At 41.3% G+C, this 14,105-nt stretch overlaps 1 protein-coding gene across 3 annotated transcripts; it reads right to left on the bottom strand.

Annotated features, from left to right (window-relative positions):
- Positions 1-8,456: 8,456 nt before the first annotated feature.
- Defb135 (defensin beta 135) lies at positions 8,457-11,910 on the bottom strand. Of its 3 annotated transcripts, XM_076930871.1 has the most exons (3): positions 11,780-11,910; positions 9,974-10,145; positions 8,457-8,794 (listed from the first exon to the last, which is right to left on the bottom strand). In XM_076930871.1, exons 1-2 carry the CDS (start codon positions 11,835-11,837, stop codon positions 9,976-9,978), a joined length of 228 nt encoding a protein of 75 aa, XP_076786986.1. In that variant the 5' UTR covers positions 11,838-11,910; the 3' UTR covers positions 8,457-8,794; positions 9,974-9,975. The 3 variants fall into 3 exon arrangements, 2 of the variants coding, with proteins under 2 accessions (XP_076786986.1, XP_034355074.1); XM_034499183.2 differs by lacking the exon at positions 8,457-8,794 and having other exon boundaries at positions 9,790-10,145; XR_013109323.1 differs by lacking the exon at positions 8,457-8,794 and having other exon boundaries at positions 10,068-10,145; positions 11,558-11,880.
- Positions 11,911-14,105: the final 2,195 nt, after the last annotated feature.

The raw sequence follows: 14,105 nt of genomic DNA, 5'->3' as shown, positions 1-14,105 counted from the left end.
GAAAAAAAATACCTATTTTCAAAACTCTTACTCAGTGTCCTGCCAGGAGTAGGGGCAGGGAGGGGGCATTTCTAATCAGTGTGGTGAGGAGGAAACATCAAATCGTGTTGTAGTTTTCAACTAATCTCTACTCAAGTCTTCCCAGAGGTGGCAGCATGTTCCTCATTCTGGGTTTCCAAATGACACACACACACACACACACACACACACACACACACACACACACCCTTATATTTTAATATGCCTTAAACAGCTCAATGGCTGGGCCACTTCCAAACCTCTACATGGTTGATGTACTTTTCAATAATCCCAACTTATCACTTACTAAAATCTATACTCCATCTTTACTGCCCCAGACCCAGACCAGTAGTCCTCATGGTCCACGGGCCCTGATTCTTACCTGATTACTATGTTCTCTCTTTTGTACCTCTAAGGCTGGTCTTTACTCCTTTTTTTTTTAATGGTGGCTCTATCTTCCCTCCTGCTCCTTCTTCAGTCCCTTGTCCAGGAATCCGAAAGTCTCGGCTCTGTCTCCCTGCCCACCCATTGACTGCTGGCAACCAATCAAAATCAACCAGGGGCAGGGTCCCTCAGTGTCTTATATGTAGACATGTGCATTTTTGTGTAATTTGGGGGACCAAAGTAACATAATATAAGTAGTATTAAACTAAATCTACAATAAAATCCCACAAATTAAATACAAAAAAGCATCTCTTGTCTAAGGGTGTGATTAGCTACATAAACTATCTCAAGGCATCTATTAAAAACTACTATGGGAACTAAAAAGTGAGTTCATGCCTGGCAGTGGTGGGGCACACCTTTATTCACTTGGGAGGCATCACATCACTTGGGAGGCAGAGGTAGATGGATCTCTGAGTTTGAGGCCAGCCTGGTCTACAGAGCTAGATCCAAGATTGCCAGTGCTACATAGAGAAACCCTGTGTTGAAAAAACCAACGGTATTTCTAGGAAACATCTATTGATAGTAGCACTAGCTATTTTAACATAGACAGAGAGATCATAAGGCTTACAAGCTTAGAAAATTATGGGACTCACAAAGCCGTCACAAAGTCCATCTCAAAGGTTATATACACAGTGAAGATTCCAGGAGATGCTTCAGTGTCCCTCCCTACGGGTTTGCAGGAAGTTACAGGGATGCAGCTTTCTTGAGTCATCACCCATATTGGAATGAGCTTCTTGGTGATGCACCTGCCTAAGGGCCTGCCCCTAACCCTGTAAGAAACTCCAATAAACTCATTGGCTCGTCAGTCTTGGACAGAATCATCTCTTGGTTGTGCCATTGGTGCTCTGTCTGGGGCAAACAGACATCGACTTTCATATCCCTAAAAAAATGTCTCACAGCACAGGTGGAGCCTGAACACAGACAGACAAAACCAGAGATGGAGGAAGGAGGAGCACTTGCATGGTCCCTGCCAGGGTTGATAAGGCTGTGTCTCAGGCTGGTCTGTTTGGAGGTGAAGCAATCATGAGGGCAAGCTCAATTTGGCTGCCGGCACTGAAGGTTGTGACTTGTTGCCAAAGCAGCGGTTGTATGATCTCTGTTATGAGACATGCAACCAATGTCAAGTCGTCTGCACAGGAAGCATCTCAGGGTGCCATGGAGACACATAACTTATTATGGTGCAGAGAAAGAGGAGTCTGACATTCTCCCTGTTCCACCTTTTGCTTTATTGGAACACTCAGCAGAACAGAGAATGCTCTCTATATGCAGAGTGGCTGGATATATTAAGAGTCTCTGTATACAGACTCTTAATCAATAGAGTCCACCACACAGATACATAGATGTGAAATCTATGGGTCAGTAAGTACACAGGGGCCTTGATACTGGCCAAAGATGGGGAACTGATACTCTGCATCTGAGTTATTTGGATGGAAGAAGGCTTTTAAACAGAAGAGAGAGCTCCTCACCAGCCTGGCCTGTGAAATCACAGGGCATGGCGGCAGGTGGAATCAGTCTGAGGATTGCAGAAATATAGAAATGGAGTGATATAGCTACTTTCCCTTCCTTATGACAAAAGCTGGGTAGTGTGAGCTGATGTGAAAGCACGCCTCCCACCAGCCATTCGGGACACTTGGTTAGTGCTGGCCGTGAACAGGACAAATGGACATGGCTGAGAAGGCTGGGCAGGAGAAGGCAGCGTTCAAGTTCCAAGGTTACTTGACCTGGCAGAAAATGAAGTGCAAGTTAACTCATGGCAGCCTTGGGAGTGATGCAGGACTTTAGTAACTTCGCTAAGGCTCACGATGGGATATGACTACCATGAGACATGACAGACTGTGAAACATTAAACTGATTTGGACTGGCACAGAAATTGGGTTTTAAGGTGCTGAAGAATTTAAGATGAAATGGGGGCAGGGTTTTAAGGTGCTGAAGAATTTAAGATGATGGAGCCTGCATGGGTTTCAAAAGCAAATGTGACAAGATTTGTATTGAGTCCGAGTTCCCAAGGAAAACTTTTGAAAGAAAAACCAAGTGCCAAGCTAGTGAGTCTCTGAAAGGCTTTAAAGCCTGGGCAATGATTTACCAGGAGGAATAAAAGAGAGAGTGAATGACATGGTAGAACAAGTTTTTTTTTTTTTTTAAATTAAGCTTAACCTAGATTTAAAGAGTTGTTTTCCACAGAGAATATGTGATATAAAATTTTCCTCTGCCAAAAACATGTATACTTGGGGGCCCTGTTGTTTACACACAGTCCTGGACCCTTATGCAGCTGGGCAGAGCTAGAGAGTCAACAGTCCTGCAACCAGCCTGTCAGAATCTAGAGGTGACCCCAGTAACAGACAGGGCTATTGAGAGCACAGCCATGAGGATTCTTAGGGGAAGTTACTGCATGTTGTTCCTCCAGTGTGCACCAACCAACAGGAATTTGGTCTCAGGTTTACGCCATTGGCTCCTTGGTCTCAGACCTTTGGACTTAGGCTGAGTTAGAGTTCCCAGCTTGTGAGTGGAAGGTGCCTGAACGTCTCAGCTTCTAGAATCACATGACTTAAGTTTGCCAAATAAACACACAAGCAGATTATCAGAATGCTTAATTGTTAGGGAACCACGAAGGTCACAATGAATTAACACTGCATATACTAGTAAGGCTATTTTTTTTTTTTTTTAATGAAAATACCAAGTATTGGTAAGAATGAGAACCGATGAACACTCTTCTGTCTGCTGGTGAAAATGCAAAATAGTGTAGTTTGGGAAATAAGATTAAATATATAGTCTTTTTTTTTTAATCTTAATAACCTTACTCCTAGTCTGTAGCATGTAATTATTAAAAAACAATCCACGCTAAAGCCAGCTACTTGCCAGCAGCAATGGTCTCTCTGCCCTCATGGCTATCCCCAAGCAGCAGTCTGCCCAGTTTCCCCAGGTTCGCTGCTGCCAAACCACTCCTATCTTCCCTGTTGGCCCCAGAGGCCAGCCTGCCAAGACTTGTAGCTGCTGGCTCTAAACCCCTTAGCCCCATTAAATGAAAACTCCAGAGGTTTGTAATTTATCAACCAGATTTATAACAGTAGATCCTCAACCCCCCAAATGCCCACACAAAGAACTCAAAACTCAACTGATATAAATACAAGCTGCACACCTAGACGGGGCAAATGTACCCTATATTACTCTATTGTCCTATGATATTCATAGCTACTTGTGGCTCTTTCAGGCCACGTGGATCAGGTTCATCTTCTTTCCATCCTTCTACCTTCTCTCTGTCCCCTCTCTAAAACTTTTAGCCCCGCTTTCTTTATCCATTGCCCAATCACAGGCTCCAGCCTTCTATTTCACTTGACCTCACCTACGTACAGACAGCAATCTACATTTTCCTCTTTTTGTCCGATTAAAAGGCTCTTTTCTCTCAGATATAAATTGAGCACAACTATTACCGTTCTGTAATTTATAAAGTATAAGATACACCTAACACCCAGTCCATCATTTTTGTCAAATAAAGCACTCTGTCATCTATCCTAACTTTAAAAGGCTTATAATTTTACATCTGACTTATGTCCTAGTTTTAGATTGTATATCATCTGAAAAACATCCATTCAAGTCTATATCATCTTTCTCAGTGCTAAACAGCTTGGGTTGGCTATGAGACTGCAACCAGTCTTCAACACCGCCAGAAAATCGAGACTGACTAATATTACCTGAAAATATAAGGAGCACAAAACATAGCTTCTAATACTTAGCCAATTTATTGAGACTGCTGATCACTTGGACAGTCCCACATTCCTCAAAACATTGGAGCATCAGTCTTCAGCCTTCTGGCCCAGGATCATCTGACAGACCTTTGTAATGTAGAATTTTGAAGGGCTAATTACGCTGTCTTGGCAAAGATTATCAGTCTACTATTCTGCATAGTGTGTCCTTTTTTCTGGACAGTATTTTGTCTGCAGATGAATTGAGGCAATTCTTGCCTAGTGGCTGTCTTACCACAACTGGAGCAACTCCACTGATGCTCAGTTTCTTCTTTGAATCCAAGAAAAGGGGGTGCTGTCAGGAGCAGATAGGTCTCTAGTCAAATGACCTTTAATAATGAAATGGCCATAAACATCATATTCTGTAGACTTCTAATGCCTTTGAAGACTATCTATCTACACAAAGCATCTCTGAACTGTTAGGCCTTGACTATTCTCAGTCATTTTTAATTGAAATATCTTGAAAACACCCTAACATTTAACTCAGAGTCATGAATTTGCTATCTGGCCCTTAACTCATATGCTTACTCATCTAAGATCAGTTTGTAATGGCAGTTAGAGAAGGACTGGGTCTAAGCTTTGAATACCTAAATGTGTTATATAGGCACAATGCCTATATGAGAGCAACAATATTAATCTCAATTTTTATATCAATAAAGAAATTTATACCAATGAAAACTTTAAATTTGTATCAGTTAAATTCTGTACCAATGTAAGAGATTATAACTTCAACTTTGTATCAATGATAAAGATTTCTACTAATGAAGGATATACTTATGCAATGTTTTAATGTATATTGTCTCCAACCTGGAGATAGAAAAATATAGATATAGATAGATGCTCAGAAACATCTTTATATCTGCCCCAAATTCACAAGTCACATGATTTTTATCTGTTAAACAGATGAACATTTTAAGTTGGTTTTCTTTGTTACAAAGAAGTAGTCCCCATGGGTCTAGTCTGGTATGCAAACAGATTGGAGGTGGCCACTCACCCCACCAGCTAAGTGACAAAAGTCTACTGTTCCTCTTAGAAGCACAGAGACTGAGACCATGAGAAATGAGCACAATTTTATTTTTTTAATTTTTTATTGGATATTTTATTTATTTGCATTTCAAATGTCATAACCTTTCCCCATTTCCCCTCCCAAGAGCCCCCTATCCCATCCCCCCTCCTCCTTTTTGCTTTTATACCATTTTAATTAAATGCAAGTATTAAGGTCTGTTCTAGGTTGAGGGACTAGCAATACAATAGATGCAAATAGTCAAGGAACAAGCAAGACAAACACAAATGGCAAAGAACAAGCAAGGCAATAAACAAAAGTCTGTGAACACTCCCATGATCACTGTTTCTAAGGGCTTATCAGGATGACCAAAATATCTGAGCCTAATATCCTAGCCCAAAGTCACTTTCATGTCTGAAGCCTACTTCCTTGTTCTAGCCTAAAATTTAGATTCCTGTCTGAAATTACTTCTTTAGTCTAGCCTAATGTCAGATTTCTACCTGAAGCCTACTTCCTTATCCTTGGTCAATGTCATATTCCTGCCAAGCAGCCCATTTCCTTGTCCTTGGCCCATGTCAGATTCTTGCCAAGCAGCCCCAAGGGCTTTCTGCCTCTTTCCCTTTTTTATTTTATTAACAAGACAGAGCCTGTCTGTCTTAGGTCATTCTGACAAGAATGTCTTCCTTACCCATTATAGAATATGCATTATCAAAAGCAGTGTACTTCTGTCTTAGGTTGGTAAGGCTCTGTGCAGAATCTTACCTGTCCTTGGCTTGCCAGGCTGTTAATTTAATAGCTTTAAAAATGGGTGTCCATTTTCAGATTCAAGCTATGTACTTTGGTTGCCATCATGTTGATGTTATTAAAGACATGCTTTAACACAATAGGCAGGAATAAAAATATTCCCAGGACAAAAAGGGTTAGCATGATCAAGCTATATATGCCATTCTTGAAGCTTGGCCAAAATAGAAATACTGACCTCAGGCCATGAGCAATTTTATCAGCAGTATCTGCCACATCAACACTCATCAAAGCAGCATTCTTGAAATTCATAAGCTCACTATATAAAGTTAAAACATCCAGAGATGTGTTAGAATTATGTCAAATATACTGCAAGTATCTTTAAACTTTTTCCTAATTATAATGACTACCACTGTAAATTTTAGAACTAACATGAATCCAATGATATTTGGTATGACACTCAAGATGGCTCCTTACTCTTAAATTCTGAACCTCCTTCCAACAATTTGAATAGGATAAAGAACATCAATCCGTTCTTCCAAATGCCTATCTAAATCCTCTTGTATATTCAACACATTAGTAACATTTTTTGCTAAATGATTAACAAAAGTAGCTGTCTTAACTTCTTGTGTTAAAGCAACTGCAGAAGCAGTGGTATTAGCAATTAATGTAATTAAAGCTGTTATATTAAAAAAAAAAAAACCCTGTTATACCAGCAATAATCAAGCCACTACCCTCTTGCTTCTGCTTAAAGCCTGACTCATTTCTTCCAGTACTTGCAAGCTATTTTTAGATGACCAAGGTTCTGTGATACTCAGGGCAATAAAACAAAAGCTCCATAACTGACATGCTGGATTTCAAAACACTAACACACTTAGAAGGTGTACAATCAATGCAACTTACATTAAATACTGTAGAAGAAACAAAAGTAATTTTAACTTGACAGTTAAAAGAGCCTTAACAAGTGTTGATCACAATTTTTTTAAAGATGCAAATGAGCACTTCCTGTGGCTCTTCCCCAAGCTCAGCACAGGAAGAATGGACATGATACCAAAGTCCCACCTTCTACCTGGAAGTGGTTTGTCTGCTCATTCCCAGACAATGCCTACAGATCAGAGTTCTAACTGGCCTGGATGAGATTGACAGCAAAACACCTATCTCAAAAAACCCCCTCAGACAGAACTCCAATGAAGGGATTAAAAAAATACCACAAAGCACCAAAACAGAAACTTCATAATGGAATAATACAGTAACTGAGTTGAAATCTTCAATGAGGAAGTATTGTATTGTGAATTGTTGTCTGTTTTTCTGCCCTCTCAAAAGGGGCTCCTGTACTCAGGTGAGGTAAGGTGAAATCTTAATTAGTCAGTTAAGACTAGAGCCTGTGATTGGCCAATGGAAGGGAAGGCAGAGCTGAAAGTTTTAGAGAGGGGACAGAGAGACAGAGAGATGGAGACAGAGACAGGAGAGACAAGATGGAACCTGTAGGAGAGGTTGATGAACTGGAACCATGTGGTACAAGGTGCCATAAATAACTGGGGATTTCACAGGTAGACAATTGAATAATGTAGGGCACAATTGTCCAATCCAGGTGTGCAGCTTGTATCTATATCAATTCAGTTTTGAGTTTTATATGGCCATTTTGAGGGTTGAAGATTTTCTGTTATAAATCTGACTGGTAAATTACAAGCCTCTGGAGTTTTTGTTTTATGGGGGTAGGGGATTAGAGCCAGTGGGCAGATGGCTTGGGATAATTGGGGTGGTTCAGCAGCCGACTAGCTGAGGGAAGATGGGAGCAGGTGAAACCACTGTTGCCAACGCATAGCTGGACTTAGCATGGGTTTATTTTTTATAATTACACGCTACAAGGAAGTATAACATCAGACAAGGTCAAGAAAAAGAAAAGATCAGCTTGGAGACATATCCCCGGCAATCAGCCAAACTGAAAATAGAAAAAGAAAGTGAATAAAAAAAGGTAAAAATGAATTATTATAAGATGTACATACAGTACAGTCAGGCAGATATTGTGTTGAGAATACAAGAAGAACCAGGAAGAGTCAGAAAGCTTATACCAAAAAAAAAAAAAAAAAGTGCAAGTTCTTCCTAATAAGAACTTTATTTTAAAAGTATATTTATTTTATTTTAAAAATATTTATTTTAAAAGTATATATATGATCCTTGCATCTAAGAATTCAAGTATACAAAACAAAAAAATGGGTAATCTGAAAGGAGAAGTTGATGGCAGGGCAATATTAGTAGAACGATTTCAATGTCCACTTTTCACAATGGATAGAAAATCCAGAAGCCAGGTGTGGTGATGCATGCCAGTGATCACTGGGGAGATGGACCCAAGGCTTTATACGTGCTAGGCAAGCGCTCTACAAACTGAGCTGCATCCCCAGCCCAATAAAAACAGTTAAGTGATGTAGTCACACTCACCAGTAGAAAAGCCCCTGTGTCTTATAAACTGCAACATACACACTACTTCAATTTAAGTATTTTTCAAATGAATTTTATTTTTACTATTTTCTCCATCAAATCGTGAACAAGCACATCATGAATAAAGATACATAGGCAAGTGTTCTAACCTCCAGCTGTGCCCCAGTCACAAGCAAAGATATATGACCATTTGGTAAACATCTATTAATCAGAAGTGAAATACAAATTCAGTTACCATGTATCATTAGTATACATACCCCAGAGGGGGTAAGGGATAGAAAACACTAGCCAGGATCCAGAATATTTAGTAACAACATAGAGAATGGAAATTGGTGCAAGCAATCTGAAAGACAGAGGTGAGATTTCTGGGTCCGCAAAGACATGTGGATCTACTAAAACCAAATGTGACCTAAAAAAAAAAAAAAAAGAAAGAAAAAAGAAAAAAGAAATATTTGTCACAACACTATAAAAGCCCCAAACTGGAAACTATAGACACAATCATTTAACTACACGAGAATAGTCACAGTCATGTCCGCTGACATAATGCTGCACACTGCAGTGCAGGTACATGGTACAGTGGAATGCATTTCAGAGTAGAAGTCTGACCTGGAGAAATACCAGCCTGGGCTGGTACGGCCTGAGCTCTGTCTACAGCCCCATAAAAGCCTCTCTCTCTCTCTCTCTCTCTCTCTCTCTCTCTCTCTCTCTCTCTCTCTCTCTCTCTGTGTGTGTGTGTGTATGTGTGTCGCAGGAGATTTAGTCTTTATTTTTTAACTTTTTTATTGATTATTTTATTTATTTACATTTCAAATGTTATCCCCATTCCCGGTTTCCCCTCTAAAACCTTCTATCTCACCCCCTCCCCCCTGATTCTATGAGGGTGCTCCCCCACCCACCCACTCACTTCTGCCTTACTGCCCTGGCATTCCCCTATGCTGGGGTATCAAGCCTTCACAGGACCAAGGGCCTCCCCTGCCATTGATGCCAGATAAGTCCATCCTCTGCTACATTTGCAGCTGGAGCCATGGGTCTCTCCATGTGTATTCTTTAGTTGGTAGTTTAGTCCCTGGGTGCAGATGCTTGCAGCCAATCATCGGACTGAGCACGGGGACCCCAATGGAGGAGTTAGGAGAAGGACTGAAGGAGCTGAAGGGATTTGCAACTCCATAGGAAGAACAACAATGTCAACCAACCAGACCCCCCAGAGCTCCCAGGGACAAGAGCACATCTTAAAGAAGTAGCTGCTAGATGACCTCATCGGTATAAGGTTGAAAATGGGTTCTGGGACTTTGCCTGTAGATGCATCTTAGGAAATGTCCCTTATGGGGTAAAGAGAAAAATACTGATGACAAGGTATTTAAAGTATTTCCTAAAGGAAGGAAAGCAAGAAGCACACTATACAGGAACACTGGCAGAAGTCATCATTTTAATAGGACAGATGGCACAACGGCAGCAAATTTGCTTGCTGTGTGTTCACCAGCGCCGTAGCACCACTCTGGGGCAAAGGAGTCAAGAGGATGCAAGGTGCAGTGTCCATTGAGTGTCTCAGAATCCCTGAGGAACCAGCAGGAGGCCCCTGGATACTCACAGCTACTTCACAAAGAGAATGGGCATCTCCTTTTTTTGTAAGCAGCACAGAAATTCAGTACCACAAAAAATGTGATAAATTTCATTTTCTTTACACTCGGTCCTGCAAAAGCCCTTTAGCTTCCAGCACAGATCGTAAATCCGTCTGATGTACATATTCATTCCACTTCTAACTGCAGACAGAGGAAAAGAACGTTAATATACAGTTATTGTCCTTCAGTGTGACATGGCCAAGGATAAGTTAGACTCCCAGCACTTCATACATTTTGATAAGAAACTCTACATAAACAAGTACATTCATCCTATTTTATGGCTACATGTTCTTTCTAGTTGCTTTGGCCTCATTTTCCAGGGACTATATTAGGAGCCATTAGCTCCCATGATCCAAACTTACATGCGCCACCGATCATTTTTATGCACATGACAACATAGTTTATTCAGCTTACAGCCATTTTCAACATGGAAAGGTCAGACAGTGAAGAAGTCCCAGTGGTCTACAGGCTCTATACCAGGAAACACGAGCATCTCCCAAAGTAGCTTTTGATTGTCAAAACTTGAGTCCAAAGAAAGGAAGACCAATAGCCTAGAATTCAGAAGCCCTTGGTTCCAGCCCTATATTTCCAATAACCTTCAGGATGACTTTTTGTTATGTGCCCCATTGCCTGTCCTAGCTTAATTACAAGGGACTCAGAGGTGTCCTGTGGGACAATGGGTAAGAAACAATTGGAAGTATCAGAAACTCATGCCTAAAACTAGCGACATTGACACCTAAGTGCCTCTGGAAGCCAAGAAAAAATAGGCAGGTGGTATGGGGGACAGTTTATGGGAAAGGGTATAGCCCTGGGTCATCTTACTCTCCTGTGGTAAGCCTTGGTGTCTCACCTAGCTGCCAGCATAGAAGCATGGGTTGAGCTTTGATCTGCAGAATCAATGCGTGCAAATAATCAATATTGTAAGATCAAATTCTACTAGCAAGCAAACTTGCCTGTTGTGTGCTCACTAGCCCTGTAGCACCTCTCTGGGGACAAAAAAATCAAGAGGAGACACTGTGGAATATCCAGAGATCCTACCACACACAAGAGCAGCAACTATCTCAATGTGTTTCCCGATGTCTGTCTTTTAAATGTTTTACACTTGGTCCTTAAGTGGCAGCTTGTGAATTAGGTTTGAGGTAGGAAGAAGGCACTTTCTGAACATCTGCAGAAACTTACAAGCCAAACTGTTTTGTTCTGAAAGCCCCCACTTCAGTTGTTAAATGGAGTCCTCTCCATATTCATACGTTGTTTGCTTCTATCCAGAGCATAGAAAGTCTGGCTATTCATTCTGAGGCCCCTACAAGATCTCACTGTTACAAAGTCATTTAAAACAGGCTGATAGCTAGCTCAGTTTTTAGATTCTTCTCACCCTAACATTTGCCTTGACTTCTAAATAAATGAAAAGGGTGTGTGGACAGCTAGGCATGAGGGGTAAGCTCCTAGAGCTTTCAGCAAACAGCTTTCCTTCCACCCCACCTCCTATCTGTGCTCTAAGAGTCCTGTCATTCCACCCTGCCCTGTTTCTGCCAACATCAGTCCAGCTTACTCACAGGCTTCATGGATGCTCAAGAGTCAAATTTAGAACCAGTTTCTTCTCAGAAGAAAGCCATCTCATGTTAGTGTCCCCAGCATCTTCTTCATTCCCTACAGCCCACACTTTCCATCTCTGCCATGTCCCTCCCTGTGTCTGCTTCTCTTCTCTCAGCACCACCTTGGTCTGCGTCTTACAGAACCTCATAACCTAATTCCATAAGGAAAAGAATTCATTTTACCTGGTGGAACATAGGAGAGCAAGATAAAGAACACAAGGATAAACTGTAGGCTCCCCATAGTCAAACCAGTGAGCAAAGAGTCATCTGAGATGCAAAGAAGAGCCTCTCTCTGTGTAGCTTTTTAGATATAAGGACTTACGTGGGTAGTGAACCTTTGGGGACAAGAACATCTGCTTGCTTCACTGAGCAGCCCAACAAATGCAAGATCTAACTTTGAAAGCAATATCTCATCCCTAACACCTGCTTGCTGCCAGCTGCTTGTGAACTAGCAACCCAGTTCACACCATCCATAGTCTTGTTCTAAGCCCTCCTGGAATTCAGTATCAATGTTGTTGTATCTTCAGAGTGCACCCATGGAACAGATGCCTAGTGTGTTTAAAAGCTGTATGTTTAGCACATGTCATTGGTAGTGTTGGTGGTGGTTATTTTCACTCTTATGCATTCAAAACTTGGACAGGAATTCTCTGCATTTGAAAAACAAGTCCTCTGCATCGTAACTGGAGTAAATATCGTTCCCAAGTTCCTGCAAATCACCAACACCAACAGTACAATATGTGCACATGGGTCTTTCTGACTCCTCACATGTGAAAGTTGAAGACTGGCCTAACATGATTCTGATTTGGCTGAAAGCTTTTTAGGAAATGAGAGCTCCCCAAAGAGTGCAGGATAACCCCCATAATACCACCAGCACCCAACACAATTCCAGAGAACACCCTGAGCTATGGTCTTCTACAAACCATGGCATGTGCTTAGGCATGTGCTGGGTGGGCAGTGGGGGGAGGGTCTGCACAGGAAGCTTGCTAAACCTCTTCACTGATGCACTCATATCTTCATAGTCATATTCCCACCAGCATCGTTTAAACCATCCATCAAAAGTGTTAATAGTCCTGACACAATTCTACTTTATGAAATGTTTGAGACATAAGAGTCGGTATCCTTAATTACTTAGCAGCTTACTTAAATTTTTATCAGAGGAAAATAGATCAATGTGATAGTAGCTGCCTACTGTGACATGGTGGTAACACATAGTAGGACCATACAATTATGGCTGTTAGTGTATGGAGTTAAACACTGGATTAGAACTTGTCAAACTCCTGAAATTTGGCATTTGCACTTAGGTTCCTTCTTTCTTCCTTCCTTCCTTCCTTCCTTCCTTTCTTTCTTTCTTTCTTTCTTTCTCTTTCTTTTTAAAATTGCCTTTTTTTTTCCCCAAGATGGTCTTTCTCCATGTAGCTCTAGCTGTCCTGAAACTTTCAAGATAGACCAGGATTGGAATTAAAGGCTTATGCCATTACTCCGAGCTTTGGGCTTAAATTCTTGATCTTTAAAATCAGTGGTTGAATTTGTCTTTTGTTAAGTAATCCTGAGCTCTGGTGGAAGGCTGTGGGCTGGCCAGTATCAAGCCAGTCCCTGCAACCCACCCTTCAGGTCCTCTGTACACCCAAGGATCCAAAATGACCCCCATGGATTTATTTCAGAAGTCTATTATTACAGACCTGGGCTCTAGATACAATCTGTAGATCTGGACACCAAGGCTGCATACCTGCTGACCCAAATAGCAGATGTGCCTGTGTGAGAGAACCAGGGGCAGGGACACTTACATGCCATGCCAGTTTGTGTGGTGAAGCCCGCTCAGACAAAACTAGTGTTCAAAGATAAGAACAAGATGTGCTTCACATCTGCAGATGCCAACGGCACACAAGCCAACAAGCGTGATAAGCCAAGGAACCACAACACCACAGGAACTCAAGCACCAGCAGACAGTTAATCTTCTGAGACAAACAGAAAACATAAGGAGAAGGCAATCAAGATGTACCACCACCACAAATAAATAAACAGATAAATGACAGACAGACAAACAGACAGACAGACAGACCACAAAGGAAGACTTTAAAGATTCAGGAAATAATTACCAAAATGTAGTGGTTTTCTCCCAAGTTTGATAAGGTTCTTGTGTCAGATTTCTCTTCTTTCTCTTCTCTTCTCTTCTCTTCTCTTCTCTTCTCTTCTCTTCTCTTCTCTTCTTTTCTTTTCCCGATATTCACTTAGCTTCACTAGCTTACTGCTGTACATAATTTGCTTAGGGTAATTGTTCAGATCTCATATGGAGCAATTCATGGAAAGGCTCTGAACGAGAGTGATACAAATCAGAGAAGTCTTATCTCTGTCTCTCTCATGAAGGAGACCTAGAAGGAAGTTGAAACTCCTGCCATATTAACTGAGAAAACATCCTGGACTGAACAATCTGCATTCCACTGCACTTTGTGATCAGAAGCTACTGGACCTGGAGAGGAGAGCTCCTGTCTCTAAGACGATACACAATGTG

This window comes from Arvicanthis niloticus, chromosome 3 (genome assembly GCF_011762505.2).
Source record: "Arvicanthis niloticus isolate mArvNil1 chromosome 3, mArvNil1.pat.X, whole genome shotgun sequence".
Taxonomy (NCBI): Eukaryota; Metazoa; Chordata; class Mammalia; order Rodentia; family Muridae; genus Arvicanthis; species Arvicanthis niloticus.
Note: the sequence above shows the minus strand (reverse complement) of the source record. Positions and strands in the feature narration are given on the sequence as shown.